The 19,060-nt window shown below is 42.1% G+C and overlaps 1 protein-coding gene across 1 annotated transcript in view; it reads left to right on the plus strand.

Annotated features, from left to right (window-relative positions):
• The first annotated feature begins 4,341 nt into the window (after positions 1-4,341).
• The window catches only part of LOC117524182 (protocadherin-17-like), a 47,253-nt gene continuing 32,534 nt past the window's right edge, over positions 4,342-19,060 (plus strand). Inside the window, 4 exon segments of the mRNA XM_034185938.1 lie at positions 4,342-5,235; positions 5,237-7,558; positions 8,681-8,739; positions 8,890-9,055. Coding sequence (XP_034041829.1) covers positions 5,086-5,235; positions 5,237-7,558; positions 8,681-8,739; positions 8,890-9,055 — 2,697 coding nt within the window. The 5' untranslated portion in view covers positions 4,342-5,085.

The following is a 19,060-nucleotide window of genomic DNA, read 5'->3' on the forward strand; positions in this document are numbered from 1 at the left end:
TCATGGTAGATTTACTACAAACAAGCTTAAAGAAATATGGCCAACCATCCATCCATCCATCTTCTATACCAACACAAAACATATTTTGTGTGTGGTACTGTGTACAACACAATAGCACAAATACAGTTTCTATATGATCTCTTGATAATAAAATCATTGTTAAAAGCTGATCGCAGGAGATCGCCTAAAGAACTGCCACATTTCTTTGATGCAGTTTTATCAATTTTATCACAAATAAGAAAATATGAAGCCATACATCACTCACCTTCAACCATTTAATCCAATCAAGGGTGACGAGAGAGCTGGAGTGTATCCCATCAGTCACAGGGCGCGAGGCGGGATACAACCTGGACGGGACACCAGTCTGTCGCAGGGCTACATATAGAAAAACAAACACATTCACACTCGTGTGCACACCTACAAACTATTTAAAGTTTCCAGTTCACCTAACCCGCGTGTCTTTGGATGTGGGAGGAAGCCGGAGGACCCAGACGGAACCCATGCAAACACGGGGAGAACATGCAAACTCCACACAGAAAGGCCACAGGTGGGAAGCGATACCATGACTTTCTCACTGTGACGCAACAGTGCTAACCACTAATCCACTGTGCTTCCCATATGTTAATATCTACACCGTGCAATTTTAAGGTTTGGAAGAATGTGAATCGAGTTAATTTAGTAGTTTGACTGCAGGTACCATGTTGCTATATTTCATTTTCTACAATTTGTGGAAAATGGGATTTGTGCCATATGACATATCCACATTGGAATGGTGTACATGTTTCCCAGCCCAGAAATCCACATAGGATGACCACCAACAGCTCCCCCAACACACACACACACACACACACACACATATGTACACACAATGCATTTATACCAACAGAGGTATTTGATATTTTTTACTCATAATGTGGCTTTTCTTATTGTGTATCTATATATTAAAAGCCAAGTAGCCTCTGTGTACATGTATGTGTGCGTGCGTGCATGCATGCAATTCGTGCGCATGCATGTGTGAGTGCATATGAACTTCAATCACAGAGAAACTGGGGAGAGCTGATATTTTCCGTTTGGTTTGCTTGTGTGTTTTGGGTCAAGAATGAAGACTGTGAAAACGGAAAGTTGATAGGACTAATATTTTTGGAGAAATTAGGGATATTAGGTAACAACAGTGAACAATGGACGTTGATAATTAAATTCTGGACTCACACACCATTCCAGCAGGGGGTGGTAGATCATCTATATACTAAAAGCCACGTGGCCTCTGTGTACATGTGTGTGCATGTGTATGACTTCGATCACGGAGAAACTGGGGAGAGCTGACTTTTGCCGTTTGCATGCTTACCATATTTCTTTGATAAAAAGCCCGGGTGTTTATTTTTTTCAAACTGTGCTCAGACCCGGCGCCTAAACGAGGCAGGGCATAATTCAACAGATGTGATTATTAATAAAAATGCTGCTTGCTGCCTGCACTGTAATCTAGTGTTAGATTTCACACATATCCTTGGGGGTGGAGAACCAAAGACAACTGCTTTAAATCAGAACCCTCTGTGTGGCTGCGAACCCTCCCCGTAGAGCCTGACACGCACCTGCTTTAATGACGGAGACGAGATTGGTCACATTTTTGGTTTCACTCCATCTGCCGTCAGATCTAAAAGTTTTAGCAGTTCACACACCAATTACATTTCAATCACAGATCAAATACAGGGGTGCACATAACTGGTACTCATCATGCTCATGTGTGCTAAAAATCATTGATGCACAGCAGACAGAACACAGAGAGAAACACTTTTTCTGTAATCTGTCATTGCTTTCCTTCTATGAAGCGCTTCCCTTGTGTGTTCTGCAGCGCATCATTTATTTTTAGCATGCACAAGTACCATTAGTCCCAGTTATGTGCATGCCTGCAAATAGAGGAACGATTGGCAGAAAAGTCCGCGAATATGACGAACTTTACAACACAAAGTCTGAAAAACTGTAGTTATAGTTATAGTTGAGCAATAGTAGAGTTAGTATAGTTATAGTTGTGATAGTCAGGGTGAAATGCTTCTTCTTTAACCATCTTTAAATATATATATATATTACTCACTGACATCGGTGTGTGAGTGTGCCTGTGTGAATGGGTGAATGTGAAGCATCATCGTAAAGCAGTTTGAGCTTCAGATATCGATGGAAAAGCACCGTATAAATGCAGCCAATTTACCAATGATTAAAATGACTATACAATGAATGAATGAACAAAGAATCAAATGAATGAATCGTTTGATAAACTGAGCCAAAAGAACTAACTTTTTCAAATAAACCAGATTTACCACAACTGGTATATAGTTGTACTAACAGTGTAGTTATAGTTGTGCAACAGTATAGGTAGTATAGTTATAGATGTAATAGTCAAGGTGAAATGCTTATTTTTTTAACTTTCTCAAAAGCACACTGACATCGGTATGTGAGTGTGCCTGTGTGAATGGGTGAATGTAAGGCATCATTGTAAATCAGTGAGCTTCTGATAGAGATGGAAAAGCGCTGTATAAATGCAGCCCATTTTCCAAAGATTAATATGACTAAACAATGAAAGAATGAACAAAGAATCAAATGAATGAATCGTTTAATAAACTGAGCCAAACGAACCAACTCTTTGAAATGAACCAGATTTACCACAACTGGTATATAGTTGTAGTAACAGTGTAGTTATAGTTGTGCAGTAGTATAGGTAGTATAGTTATGGTTGTGATAGTCAGGGTGAAATGCTTCTTTAACCATCTTTAAATATATATTTATCAAAAGCACACTGACATCGGTGTGAATCGGTGAATGTAAGGCATCATTGTAAAGCCTGATGGAAAAGCACTGTATAAATGCAGCCCATTTACCAATTATTAATATGACTGAACAATGAATGAATGAACAAAGAATCAAATGAATTAATCGTTTAATAAACTGAGCCAAAAGAACCAACTCTTTAAAATGAACCATATTTACCACAACTGGTATATAGTTGTAGTACCAGTGTAGTTGTGCAATATTATAGTTAGTATAGTTATAGTTGTGATAGTCAGGGTGAAATGCTTCTTTTTAAACCATCTTTAAATAAATATATTTCTCAAAAGCTCACTGACATCGGTGTGTGAGTGTGTCTGTGTGAATGTGAGGCATCATTGTAAAGCACGTTGAGCTTCTGATATAGATGGAAACGCACTGTATAAATGCAGCCCATTTACCAATGACTAATATGACTAAACAATGAATGAATGAACAAAGAATCAAATGAATGAATCGTTTAACAAACTGAGCCAAAAGAACCAACTCTTTGAAATTAACCCGATTTACCACAACTAGTATATAGTTGTAGCAACAGTGTAGTTGTGCAATAGTATAGTTAGTATAGTTATAGTTGTGATAGTCAGGGTGAAATGCTTCTTTTTTTTAACCATCTTTAAATATATATATTTCTCAAAAGCACTCTGACATCTGTGTGTGTGTGTGTGTCTCTGTGTGAATGGGTGAATATGAGGCATCATTGTAAAGCACTTTGAGCTTCTGATATAGATGGAAACGCACTATATAAATGCAGCCCATTTACCAAAGATTAATATGACTAAACAATGAATGAATGAGCAAAGAATCAAATCAATGAATCGTTTAACAAACAGCCAAAAGAACCAACTCTTTGAAATGAATCAGATTTACCACAACTGGTATATAGTTGTAGTAACAGTGTAGTTGTGCAATAGTGTAGTTAGTATAGTTATAGTTGTGATAAATCAGGGTGAAATGCCTCTTTTTAAACCATCTTTAAATACATATTTCTCAAAAGCACACGGAGCCTCTTATCCTGACTGATCTTGACCACTTGTCAAGTTCATATTGGTTCCACTTCATCCCAGTCAAACACGTTTCATCGATCTATTCCAGAGGTCTAGTTCCCTTCCACATGTATTAGGAAAAGCATCCAGGAGCACGTTTTTCCCCTCTGATGCTGCTGTTGCACATCAGTAAATGAATCACGTAGCACTAGAACAGCCCTTCTTCATGCGATCTCAGACCTATTGAAAGGGGAGAAAAAAAATCCCTAAGGCAAGATCTGTCACTGTTCACTCATTTGCTGGATGGCGATCACAAACTATGTTAAATGCACCGAGAAATATAGTGGAGTGCGCGCGCTGAGGGCGTCGAGAGGATTCCAGTCAGATCTCACTGCGAACGGAGCAGGTTTCAACAGTTGACGCGTGAGAAAACTGGGGGGAGCGCGCGTGCGAGGAGAGCAGAAGCGATTAATTTGGATGATCTGAAAGGTGGAGAGGGGGGGATTTGGGAAAAAGGGAAAAATCCACGCGATTTTCTGGGAGCAGCACCAATGCGCATTGTCCGAATGAAGGATGTAAGAGCTGTGGGTCCAATCGGACTGGATTATGGGATTATCGGACTGATTACAGGACAATCACCGGGCAAAAGTCGCAGCCGCGCCACAGATGCTCTTGACTGACGGGGATACAAAAGGTTTCGCCGGAGAAAAAGCTGTGTGTCCTGCTTTCTTCCACTTTATGGCTTCTGCTCCGCAGTCGGCGCCGACATGTGCAACAGTGTGCCGCACGGAAAGTGAACGCTTTTTGCGAGAGGAAAGCGGCGCCGATGCTGCATTTTCAACGGCGATCTGCTGTAGGTGTAGATGTCGCATGAGAGGGCAATGCGCTTTTGTGCACGAGCTTCAGCCTAACCTTCAGCGCACAGATTCAAACGTTTTCACCTTGATGCATGCAGTAGGGGGAGATTAATACTTTATAATCATCGATTATTTATTAAGAAACACCCCCTCACCACCACCCCCAGGAGGGGAAACAAAGCCTTTCTGCAGCACTATGTTGAATTTTATCTTTAATTCATGCAATAGGTGTCGCCAGGCGGTCATCATTGTTTACAGAGTTCATCACAGCTGAAAGGGATGTGAAAACGGTTTGCAAATCGATTTAATTCACCATTAGAGGGAGATCAGGTTCTAGGTTCTCAGTAATCAACAGGTTGAAAGTCAAAGAGGATTTTTTTTTTTCCCCCCTCTGTCTGCCTCTAGCGCATATATTCAGTTGAAGGATGATGCGTCTCTCTGTGCCCATCTTCCTTCTCTTGTGGGTTAAAGCCCTGACATTGAAAAGCCTTAATTATTCCGTTCCAGAGGAGCAAGGACCCGGAACTGTTATCGGTAATATTGCAAAAGATGCCGGTTATGGGACCTTGGAGAGAGGGAAAAAAAACCAACTTCAGAGTGTTGGAGAATTCTGCACCACATCTGGTGGATGTTGATCCTGAGAGTGGACTAATCTTCACCAAACAAAGGATTGACAGGGAAACGTTATGCAGACGCAACCCAAAGTGCCAGCTCTCCATGGAGGTGTTCGCAAATGACAAGGAAATATGTATGATCAAGATTGACATCCAGGACATCAATGACAACTCGCCCAGTTTCCCCTCAGATCATCTTAATATTGACATTTCGGAAAATGCAGCCGCCGGGACTCGTTTCCCTCTGACGATTGCACATGACTCCGATTCTGGGGAAAATGGGATAAAAACCTACCAGGTTACACGAGATGACTACAATACCTTCTCTCTGGATTTAAAAGTCAGGGGTGACGGAACTATATACCCAGAGCTGGTGGTTCAAAGACCTTTGGACAGGGAGGATCAGAGTCATCACACCCTTCTCTTGACGGCAATTGACGGAGGGGAGTATCCAAGATCGGGCTCCATGCAGATCAATGTCAGAGTGACAGATTCGAATGACAACAGCCCTGTTTTTGAAAAATCTTCTTATCTATTAGAGATGCCGGAAAACTCACCACCTGGAAAAGTGCTCATAGATTTGAATGCCACTGACCAAGATGAAGGAAGCAACGGACAGGTGATCTATTCATTCACTGGGTATGCATCAGAGAGAATCCAAGATTTGTTTTCCATTGACCCCAACACTGGTGTCATCAAGGTTCAGGGAGAGATCGACTTTGAAGAGAATCCAATCATAGAGTTTGACGTGCAGGCTAAGGATCTAGGGCCCAACCCAATACCAGGCCACTGTAAAATTACTGTCAAAGTGATTGACAAAAATGACAACTCACCAGTAATAAGTTTTGTGTCAGTCCGGCAGGGAGCCATCAGTGAGGCAGCACCCCCTGAATCTGTCATAGCGCTGGTCAGAGTGACGGATAAAGATTCTGGCAGAAACGGTCAACTTCAATGCAGGGTGTTGGGAAATGTACCTTTCAGACTGCAGGAAAACAACGACAATTTCTACACGTTGCTCACTGACAGACCGCTAGACAGAGAGATGAAAGATGAATATAACGTAACAATAGTGGCTCGAGACAATGGGATTCCATCTTTGAACTACACTAGATCGTTTACTGTGAAAATCCTGGATGAAAATGACAATGCACCTCGCTTTACAAAGACAGTCTACGTGCTGCAGGTTCCCGAGAACAACATCCCAGGGGAGTACTTAGGCTCTGTTCTGGCTCATGACCCAGATGTAGGTCGAAATGGAACAGTGTCGTACTCCATTCTGCCGTCACACATCGGAGACGTCTCAGTGTATACTTATGTGTCCGTTAATCCCACCAATGGTGCCATTTACGCCTCACGCTCTTTTAATTATGAGCAAACGAAATCCTTTGAGTTCAAAGTTCAAGCTAAAGATGGCGGATCACCTCATATGGAAAGCACTTCAACGGTCAGGGTCAACATCCTGGACGTTAACGACAATCTTCCAGTTATCATTTTGCCACTCCTGCAGAATGATACAGCTGAAATTCCAGTGCCTAGAAATGCAGGCATAGGGTACATCGTGGCTACAGTAAAAGCGGTGGACCACGACCACGGGGAGAGCGGCCATTTGACATACGAGATCACAGAAGGCAACGAGGATCACCTGTTTGAGATGGATCCAGTGGGCGGGGAGGTCAGAACTGCCCACGCGCTTTGGGAAGAGGTGTCCCCTGTGGTCGAGCTTGTGGTGAAGGTAACCGACCATGGCAAGCCGCCGCTGTCAGCTGTGGCTAAACTGATCATTAAAGCCAACACGGAAGCGACGGCAGGTGGTGGATCCAACACAAGTGGTGAGCAACAGTCCTGGGATGTATCCCTTCCCCTCATAGTTACCCTGTGCATTATCTCTGTCATGCTCTTAGCAGTCATGACCGCCATCGCTGTCAAGTCCAAGCATCAAGATAAAGACACTGGGAATTATAACTGCCGCATGGCTGAGTACGCCAATCCTCCAGTGGGGAAGGGCAAAAAGAAAAGGATCAACAAGAGTGACATCATGCTGGTGCAGAGTGAGATGGAGGAGAGAGATTCGGCGAGCCGGATGAATGTGGTGAGCAGCCCCTCCCTCATAACTTCACCCATATGTTTTGACTATCAGAGCCCTCTGCCCCTCACACTGCCCAGGTCAGAGGTCATGTACCTGAAAACCACCCCAAACAGCCTGACAGTCCCCAGGGCGGCATGCCACTCCAGCTTCGCCGGGCTGAGCACAGACACTCCGGCGAATAGGATGTCAGTGATACAGGTAAGAAGGATGGTGCGCTCTTTATCTGGCCTTTATTCTCTCTTATCTGCACCTGCTGCTTCCGCTCACAAATCTGAGTAAAGAGAAGTAAGGGACTGAAAAAGAAAAAAAATGGGGAAAATAGAGTCGCCCTTCCTGTGAACAGACATCATCATTACGAAACATAAATATGATGTTCCACGTAAGTGTCAGAAGGTATTGATATATTGGAGAAGGCTCTTCACACAGAAAAAAAAAAAAAATCCTATTCCCCCCTCTAAAAGCTGCATTAGCGGGATCATTTCAGAAATTGGTCCGTTGAGAGTCCCTTTTTTGCAAAACGGTACAGGTGGTGTGCATAATCAGAAAGTCCTCTCAGTTAAACATGCAAACGCTGCGAGTCCTGAACAAGGCAACTGTGACCCTGCCAGATCCGCTGCCATAGCGTGAAAATGAAAACCCTGCCTGAAATTTGGGTTTGGACAGGTGTTTGAGCAGCTTGTCCGATCACATTACTGAAGCATTGTGCGCCAGGCAGCAAGATGCACACAGCGTAGTATCAACACACTATCAGATCCACCCGACCACATCCAAAGTTGGCACCCGCAAGGCCATTAATAAAGTGTAGATTTTCCTCTCAAAGAGGCTCCCGGAGTGGTGGTGGTGGGCGGTGCATATAGAATCTGACGAGATGTGTTTTTTTTTGTTGTTGTTGTTTGGGACAGCACAGGCGCAGTGGAATTATCTGGTGTAAAAGCGGTGTAAATATCTAGGACGCTCTCATTTAGAGATAGTACCACAGACGACAGGGCCTGGCGCTGTCACCTCTCCACTCGGGTGTGTGGGTGTGAGCAACACAAACACATTATTCTCAAGATAGGAGCAAAAGGATGCTAATCACAGCGGTACTGCTTTGCCGCGTCCAAGGAAGCCGCATATGGCCACAATGGTGATTGTTTTCTTATCAAGCTGTCTGACTGGCAGGTGCTCCAAGGCCAGAAATGACACTTATTTTATTGACATGTTTCAGATGTTAAGGGAAGAAATGTAAAAAAGTCTAACTCTCTCACAGACCTTTGAGGAAAATCGTAAGGAAATTCTGTACTGACCGATGAACTGCGTTATTTTCTTTTATGTTTATAGACGGAAAATTTCCCCTCAGAGCCCAATTATTCTGGAAGCAGGCAACCATTTGTTCAAAGGTAAGAGCTCGATCCAAAAAGCTTCCTGACCACTGCTTTTAGTAGCTGCAACTACGTATCAAGCAGGCCTGTCTACAGCACTCGCGGACAGCTAATGGCCAGTTATGTTGTTTTTTTTTTTTTTTTCTTCTTCCTTCTGTTCTGCTGCAGCTCAACATTTAAGGATGCAGAACGAGCAAGCCTCCGAGACAGTGGCCATGGTGATAGTGACCAGGCTGATAGTGACCAGGATACTAATAAAGGCTCACACTGCGACACGTTGCCAGGGAGGGCTCTCAAGATGAACGCGGCAGCAGTTAATGGGCAGCCTTTTCGAGCAGGGTGAGTGGACGTGCTTCTTCCTGACATCTTGAAGATGCCTAACTGACTCTTGCATCAGATGTTGTTTATGCGCCGAGGGCACAACTAACTGGTATTTAAGTGCTGGTCCGTGAGCATCTTTCGGCTGTCAGAGAGGTTAATCCACAGCAGTGGCACCAGAGAGGTTTTATTGGGGGGGTTGTGTGAGGGTGTGATATTTTCAGGGAAGGGTGACAGGTTTCTACGAAATGTGCAATATGTATTTTAAGTCTTTTCAAGTCTACGGAACCCAGGAGAGGTCACTTAGTGTTTTTTTTTTTTTCTGGCCGTGATAATTTGTGAGCCTGTTTTCCTTTAATTGAGCCCTCAAAATATACAACATGAGCATGTTTAGCTGAGCTCTCGAACTCTGTATTTTGTGTTTACATTTAGTCATTTGCAAAATTTTCTCACGTTCGCTGTTGCAAGATATTGTACAGAGATTGGGCATACTAGTACGTCTGTAACATTGCAGTTCATATTGGAAGTGATGATGAAGTGATTGTGTTTTCACCATTAGTGGTTTCAGTTGACTAATACCACGCTTTTGTGCACACAATTAATCTTCTGCGGCACACGTTTGAATTTTTCCTGGGTGTGTTTTAGTAGATCAAGATGTGTCAAGACAAATTGAGTACACGTTTTACAAATTGTGGCCACGTTTACAGTAAGTAGATCATACACGCCAGTGTTTTATAACAGTGTTTACTAAACTGTGCTCTCATTATCTCTAAATTGTTCCTTCGTTTTACTAAATCGTTCCCTAGTTTAATAAATGTGCCCTCGTTTTACTAAACTGTGCGTTTATTTTTACAATGCTTAAAATGAGCGCACACTATAGTAAAATGAGAACACAATAGAGTAAATTGTGTACACAGTATAGTAAAACGAGAGCAAGTTAGTAAAACAAGCACATGATTTAGTAAAACGAGCGCATAACTTAGTAAATTGTGCACGCAATATAGTAAAAAAAGAGCACAATTTAGTGAAACGTGCACAATTTAGCAAAATGAGCGCACACAGCGTAGTAACATGAGCGCACATTCTCTCGACATGTAAAACATTTTGTGATGACGTTTCTAGTGCTCCGTACAAGTGCCCTACTACATACATTAAAAATCTTTTAGGTTGCTCCTTCTTATTTTTATCTATTTATTTATTTTTGCTCAGGGCCACCACAGCAGATCAGATATAGCTGTGTATGTTGATTTGGCACATGCTTTACACTGGATGCCATTTCTGACACAACTCCAGACTCCAGTATTCGGGCTTTGTCCCAATTCAGAGGCTGCATACTCCTAAGGCTGTGTCCGTAAGATCGGTCTTCTGAGACAGCGGAGGCAGATGAAACCATTCTGAAATGAGATCATCTAGCCATGTAGATGTGCTATTGCCATCATTAGCTTACTCACTAGCGTAGTGGTGTGTAACCCATAATTTAGTCATAACCCCTGCCCATTTCTCCATGTAATGTGGAGTTGCATCAGGAAGGGCATTCAGCATAAAACTTGTGCCAAATCAACATGCAGATCCACCTCAGATTTGCTGTGGCGACCCTGAGTGAAAACAAGTGAACAGTTGAAGGGATTTACTATTACTTATTGATACTTTTCTTCGAAACATTACTTATTCACAACATATGGAATTCAACATTGTCCTTTTATGAATTCATTTTTTTAAATTTACCAAATAGGACAGCCTAGTTAGACCATTTATAATGTATTTGGCCAAAGAATTCAGCCTTAGCGGGGTACAACCACAGAATTGGGACACAGCCATATAGAATGGGCCGCAGGTGGTTTTGAACCAGGAAGTAGTATCTGTTCTGGGAGTAAACACACTAAGTGCCTGCTTACTGCTTGCAATACGTTTGTCAATTCCCAGAAACAATATGAACAATTGTTTTTTTGACAGGAACCAAGTGAAAATGTAAAAACTTTCAAACTTACAGTCAAATCATTGAAATGTAGACATCTGAAGACGGAACATTGAGTAAGACTGGTGTTAACAGTTACTGTAGGGTTGCAAGATTTAGATGCAAACCAGTGGTCGAAAGGCTCATTTATGGTAAATGGTAAATACTTTGTCTACACTCTGTGCAAATTGTGTCCATATTTGTGTCTGTTTGCTGAAAACTTTCAGATATGCACTAAAGAATCAATACCACCAGTCATTATGGAGGCATTGTAGCTAAAGTTGAAGTGACCTTAAAGAAAAAGTACATGAAGAAGATGGTCAACTATAATTAAATATTTTGAACAGCATATATATATATATATATATATATATATATATATATATATATATATATATATATCTATATATATACACACATATACATATACACAAGGTCTGTCCAAAAAGTATCGTACCTTTTTATTTTTTTCAAAAACTATATGGATTTGAATCACGTGTGATTACATCAGCCAAGCTTGAACCTTCGTGCGCATGCGTTTTTCCACGCCTGTCGGTTGCGTCATTCGCCTGTGGGCAGGCTTTCAGTGAGCACTGGTCCACCCCTCCCGTCGGATTTCTTTTGTCTGAGAACTTGCTGAGAGACTGCCGCTTTGCTCCATGAAATTTTTTTCAGAAACTGTTAGAGACAGGCAGTTGGAAACCATTCACTAGATTCAGTTGGATATCGGTGAAGATTCTGTCAGTGTCACGCGGATTATGGACTGTTAAAACCTTTTTAAAGACGGCCCACAGCGGCGGAGGGCGCGCGCGCACCGAGCGGCCATTCAACAGGCTGGATCGACCAGATCATTTCTAAACTGAATGCTGTGTTGATCCGAGACATCATGTAACTACCACAGAAATGGCAACAGAGCTGGACATAGCACTTTTGCGGCACATTCCACTGTTACAGGAGATTTTGTAATGAAAGACGTGCGGAGGATTTCGCGCGTCGGCACAAAGCAGCTCAGGACTTGCAGCAAAAAAACACCTCTGTCTTGGAAGTCTCACAGGACATGTTGGGGCATGTCCAGCTGTTACACAATTTCTCGGATACTCACTCGACTGAAAGCCATCGAAAGCCGTCTGAATCTTCTGAATGGTTTCCAACACGGAGGTGCTTTTTTTTTTGCTGCGCATCCTGAGCTGCTTCGTTCCGGCGCGCGAAATCCTCCGCACGTCTTTCATTACAAAATCTCCTGTAACAGTGGAATGTGCCGCAAAAGCACTATGTCCAGCTCTGTTGCCATTTCTGTGGTAGTCACATGATGTCCCGGATAAACACAGCATTCAGTTTAGAAATGATCTGGTCGATCCAGTCTGTCGATGGCCGCTCGGCGCACCGTGCGCCCTCTGCCGCTGTGGGCCATCTTTAAAAAGGTTTTAACAGTCCATAATCTGCGTGACGCTGACAGAATCTTCACCGATATCCAACTGAATCTATCGAATGGTTTCCAACTGCCTGTCTCTAACAGTTTCTGAAAAAAATTTCATGGAGCAAAGCGGCAGTCTCTCAGCAAGTTCTCAGACAAAAGAAATCCGACGGAGGGGTGGACCAGTGCTCACTCAAAGCCTGCCCACAGGCGAATGACGCAACGACAGGCGTGAAAAAACTCACGCATGCGCACGAAGGTTCAAGCTTGGCTGATGTAATCACACGTGATTCAAATCCATATAGTTTTTGAAAAAATAAAAAGGTCCTTTACTTTTTGGACAGACCTCGTATATATATATATATATATATATATATATATAATATATATATATATATATATATATATATATATATATATATATATATACATATATATATATATATACATATATACTCAACAAAAATATAAATGCAACACTTTTGGTTTTGCTCCCATTTTGTATGAGATGAACTCAAAGATCTAAAACTTTTTTCACATACACAATATCACCATTTCCCTCAAATATTGTTCACAAACCAGTCTAAATCTGTGATAGTGAGCACTTCTCCTTTGCTGAGATAATCCATCCCACCTCACAGGTGTGCCATATCAAGATGCTGATTAGACACCATGATTAGTGCACAGGTTTGCCTTAGACTGCCCACAATAAAAGGCCACTCTGAAAGGTGCAGTTTTATCACACAGCACAATGCCACAGATGTCGCAAGATTTGAGGGAGTGTGCAATTGGCATGCTGACAGCAGGAATGTCAACCAGAGCTGTTGCTCGTGTATTGAATGTTCATTTCTCTACCATAAGCCGTCCCCAAAGGCGTTTCAGAGAATTTGGCAGTACATCCAACCAGCCTCACAACCGCAGACCACGTGTAACCACACCAGCCCAGGACCTCCACATCCAGCTTGTTCACCTCCAAGATCGTCTGAGACCAGCCACTCGGACAGCTGCTGAAACAATCGGTTTGCATAACCAAAGAATTTCTGCACAAACTGTCAGAAACTGTCTCAGGGAAGCTCATCTGCATGCTCGTCGTCCTCATCGGGGTCTCGACCTGACTCCAGTTCGTCGTCATAACCGACTTGAGTGGGCAAATGCTCACATTCGCTGGCGTTTGGCACGTTGGAGAGGTGTTCTCTTCACGGATGAATCCCGGTTCACACTGTCCAGGGCAGATGGCAGACAGCGTGTGTGGCGTCGTGTGGGTGAGTGGTTTTCTGATGTCAATGTTGTGGATCGAGTGGCCCATGGTGGCGGTGGGGTTATGGTATGGGCAGGTGTCTGTTATGGACAAAGAACACAGGTGCATTTTATTGATGGCATTTTGAATGCACAGAGATACCGTGATGAAATCCTGAGGCCCATTGTTGTGCCATACATCCAAGAACATCACCTCATGTTGCAGCAGGATAATGCACGGCCCCATGTTGTAAGGATCTGTACACAATTCTTGGAAGCCGAAAATGTCCCAGTTCTTGCATGGCCGGCATACTCACCGGACATGTCACCCATTGAGCATGTTTGGGATGCTCTGGACCAGCGTATACGACAATGTGTACCAGTTCCTGCCAATATCCAGCAACTTCGCACAGCCATTGAAGAGGAGTGGACCAACATTCCACAGGCCACAACTGACAACCTGATCAACTCTATGTGAAGGAGATGTGTTGCACTGCATGAGGCAAATGGTGGTCACACCAGATACTGACTGGTATCCCCCCCAATAAAACAAAACTGCACCTTTCAGAGTGGCCTTTTATTGTGGGCAGTCTAAGGCACACCTGTGCACTAATCAAGGTGTCTAATCAGCATCTTGATATGGCACACCTGTGAGGTGGGATGGATTATCTCAGCAAAGGAGAAGTGCTCACTATCACAGATTTAGACTGGTTTGTGAACAATATTTGAGAGAAATGGTGATATTGTGTATGTGGAAAAAGATTTAGATCTTTGAGTTCATCTCATACAAAATGGGAGCAAAACCAAAAGTGTTGCGTTTATATTTTTGTTGAGTATACACATACACACACACACACACACACACACACACACACACACACACGTATATGCACTACTGCTGCATATTCTTGTTTCTTTTGTGGCAGAAACATTCTTATAACCTCTTCAGTGGTCGCCATGTTTGAAGATGTCAAAAGCTTTCAAGATGGTCTGCAGGACAATCTATTGCATATCTTTCTTGACAACTCTGCCAACATAAAGGATGTGTGGATGTATGCGGGTTGCAATAGTTAAACCATTTGAAAAAATACTGACAGATTTATATATATATATATATATATATATATATATATATATATATATATATATATATAGTATACAGAGTAGTAGTACATATAGTAAGTGGAGTATAAATGAGCTGTACATTGGCAACTGTGTGTCTTTAGTATTGGGTCTTTTGGCAGGATTCTTGGATACCACTGCAGTGACTTTGTGTCTCAGAGAAAATCAGAGTTCCTCAGCTTTGAGGATCCTAGCAACTAGAAAAAACTGAAGGTATACCCACAAGTATATCAGCCAGCTGTGACAGATAGATGGCTACTTTTGGTAGGTGGATATGGACCGGTTGTTTGCCTCTGTAGTTTCCATCTAGGACCCAGAGGGGTTCCATAGTGTGGCAGATCCAGTGTTGCACAACATAAGCTCATGCTCCCAGATCTGGTCTGATATTGCAGAATGAGCATATTACTTCACAACCCATGCCAAACTGTCATGGTTTCAGTTGTATTGTTTGAGTTGCACTATATAACATCGATTCTAAGTTTCTTAACAATCAGGCATCGTACAGTAAAAAGTATTGTGCTCACAACGTTGGGGTGAAAAAAACACTGTTGATATTTGACTGTCTGATCACAAAATCAGCTGGGTTCTAGGGGTCAGGATCAGTAATAGATATACCATGTTTGGAACTCAGGCTTGAGCAGTAGTTATTATGGCAATCATTTTTTCAGTATCAATGCCAAAATAAAGATGGCCACCAAATCAGCCATGTTGAAAGTCCAATTTGACCCAAAATCAACAGGCTTTTGTGGAAACCAGACCCAAACATATCCTGGAATTTTCAAGTTGATTTGTCACCCTGCTTTCCAGCAAATGTGTTTAAAGCAAGGGATGAATGGTCTTACTGACGGACAGATGGCGAAGTGATGATAACACCCCTCCAGGCCGGGAGGGCCGAGGTGTAAAAAGCTACACACATAACAACAAGCGACACAGTCAGGATGCATGCTGTTCTTCTTTAGGTGGGGCTGGTCTTCCTCAGTCTTTGTCACACATAGACTGTCATGCTCAAATTTGCCATTTTTATTATTTATTTATTTGCCGTAATGTTATTCCTGAAAGAGTTTGTTATACAAAAAAATAATAATAATAATAATCACACTAGCTCACCAAAGCAAACTTAAAAACAACAAGATTAATAGAAGAAATGCACATTGTATTAGATGTGTAACATGAACTTGCTCAGTGGATGCCACCGCAGTGACAAAATTCCATGGGTGCTATGGAAACTGAGTGTTGTAGGACCGTTTCAATCAGAGAATGTGAGAAACTGAAGATGGTGGCAACATTTTATTATTTATTATAGAGACAGAAAACAGCTGGAGACATGCAGCAAAGGTCACCCAGGCCTGCGGACACTGCAAACTGTGGAATGTGGTTCAGTACACACCCTAACCTCTCAGCCATAATTGCCCTATTGATAGCAGGATTTTAATGGCAAATGTCAATATTTCTTTGAGCAATTTTCTGTTGGATTTATGGCTTATGGATGTCATATGGACTACTGAGCTTCCTCAGAGCTAACTAAGTCAGGGGCTTTAAAAAAAAATAAAAATACTTAATCATACTAGTTAAGTGTAGGACTCTGAGAATTTATGAGTTCCCATGTTTAGTCAACAGTCGTTTTTCCTTTTTCCATAGCCTTTCTTTCAGTTGGACTTTGGGCTTTTTTAAGGTTAGACCTTCGCCGTGTGAAGCACCTTGTGATTTTGCACTGCATAAATAAAATAAATTGAATTGAATTCACTTTTTTCCACTCCATAAGAAGCATTAAGTACAGAGGCTATAATATATAAAATGTGAATCTATGAAGGAACCAAGGTGCATCACTAAAAGAGTTTGGTGCCATTTTTGCACTATAGTGATCCAAGCTACAAGTCATGGCATCTCGCCCGGTTTTCCCAAATTAGCACTCACCTGGACACGTTCGGTGCCAATCCTCAAGAGCAGGCATACTACTCAGCAAAAGTCGGGAAAAGTCTTTTTTTTTCCAGAGCTCAGTGGACTCCCATCTGTGTTCGGTATGGGACAGCTGAGTCCCACTTAATGTAACTCTAGGTGATCATGGTGTCCACTCCATCCTCAGCTTGTAATACCACGGGGTAATTCTTTCCTTGGGTGCTGTGTTGTGCCGACCCTGGTCCAGCTGAGCTCCTGAAAATTTCAAACATAAAAAAAAAAAAACTGGTACAACTTTATCTGACTTTCCTCAGCTTGTGTTGATCCATGACAACATTCCACTGGCACACATAGGAGCAATGCTGAGGCGCTGGTTGAGTAAATGTGGCACTGAAATCAGCCGGGTGCAAGAGCTGCCCAAGACAGATACAAGCTTAGAGAGAACCATGAGTGCTAATAAAGTTAGGGACTTCTTATAAAATCCATCTTCTATACCCACTTACTTCAACTGAGGGACATGGGGGGGTGGGGGGGCTATTCTACCAGTCATAGGGCATGAGGCAGGGTACGCCCTGGACAGGACACCAGTCTCTCGCAGGGCCACATAAAGTAGTGTTCAGAATAATAGTAGTGCTATGTGACTAAAAAGATTAATCCAGGTTTTGAGTATATTTCTTATTGTTACATGGGAAACAAGGTACCAGTAGATTCAGTAGACTCTCACAAATCCAACAAGATCAAGCATTCATGATATGCACACTCTTAAGACTATGAAATTGGGCTATTAGTAAAAAAAAAAGTAGAAAAGGGGGTGTTCACAATAATAGTAGCATCTGCTGTTGACGCTACAAACTCAAAACTATTATGTTCAAACTGCTTTTTTAGCAATCGTGTGAATCACTAAACTAGTATTTAGTTGTATAACTACAGTTTTTCATGATTTCTTCACATCTGCGAGGCATTAATTTTGTTGGTTTGGAACCAAGATTTTGCTTGTTTACTAGTGTGCTTGGGGTCATTGTCTTATTGAAACACCCATTTCAAGGGCATGTCCTCTTCAGCATAAGGCAACATGACCTCTTCAAGTATTTTGACATATCCAAACTGATCCATGATACCTGGTATGCGATATATAGGCCCAATACCATAGTAGGAGAAACATGCCCATATCAGGATGCTTGCACCACCATGCTTCACTGTCTTCACTGTGAACTGTGGCTTGAATTCAGAGTTTGGGGGTCATCTCACAAACTGTCTGCGGCCCTTGGACCCAAAAAGAACAATTTTACTCTCATCAGGCCACAAAATATTCCTCCATTTCTCTTTAGGCCAGTTGATGTGTTCTTTGGCAAAATGTAACCTCTTCTGCACGTCTTTTATTTAACAGAGGGACTTTGCGGGGGATTCTTGCAAATAAATTAGCTTTACACAGGCGTCTTCTAACTGTCACAGCACTTACAGGTAACTCTAGACTGTCTTTGATCATCCTGGAGCTGATCAATGGGTGAGCCTTTGCCATTCTGGTTATTCTTCTATCCATTTTGGTGGTTGTTTTCGTTTTCTTCCACGCATCTCTGTTTTTTTTTTTGTCCATTTTAAAGCACTGGAGATCATTGTAGACGAACAGCCTATAATTTTTTGCACCTGCGTATAGGTTTTCCCCTCTCCAATCAACTTTTTAATCAAAGTACGTTGTTCTTCTGAACAATGTCTTGAACGTCCCATTTTCCTCAGGCTTTCAAAGAGAAAAGCATGTTCAACAGGTGCTGACTTCATCCTTAAATAGGGGACACCTGATTCACACCTGTTTGTTCCACAAAATTGACAAACTCATTGACTGAATGCCACACCACTATTATTGTGAACACCCCTTTTTCTACTTTTTTTTTTACTAATAGCCCAATTTCATAGCCTTAAGAGTGTGCATATCATGAATGCTTGGTCTTGTTGGATTTGTGAGAATCTACTGAATCTACTGGTACCTTGTTTCCCATGTAACAATAAGAAATATACTCAAAACCTGGATTAATCTTTTTAGTCACATAGCACTACTATTATTCTGAACACTACTATATAGACAAACAAACACATTCACACACACACACACACAACTACGGGCAATTTAAAGTTTCCAATTCACCTAACCTGCATGTCCTTGGATGTGGGAGGAAGCTGAACCACCTGGAGGAAACATACGTAAACATGGGGAGAACATGCAAACTCCACACAGAAAAGCCACAGGTGGGAATCAATCACATGACCTTCTTGCTGTGAGGCAACAGTGCTAACCACTAAGACACCGTGCTGCCCCATTATTCTTATATTAAAAAAAAAAAAAAACACTTTTCTTCCACAGTTCTTTTCTTCTTTTAACATTGCGAGATTGGTCAGCTTAATGG

This window comes from Thalassophryne amazonica, chromosome 14 (genome assembly GCF_902500255.1).
Source record: "Thalassophryne amazonica chromosome 14, fThaAma1.1, whole genome shotgun sequence".
Classification (NCBI taxonomy): domain Eukaryota; kingdom Metazoa; phylum Chordata; class Actinopteri; order Batrachoidiformes; family Batrachoididae; genus Thalassophryne; species Thalassophryne amazonica.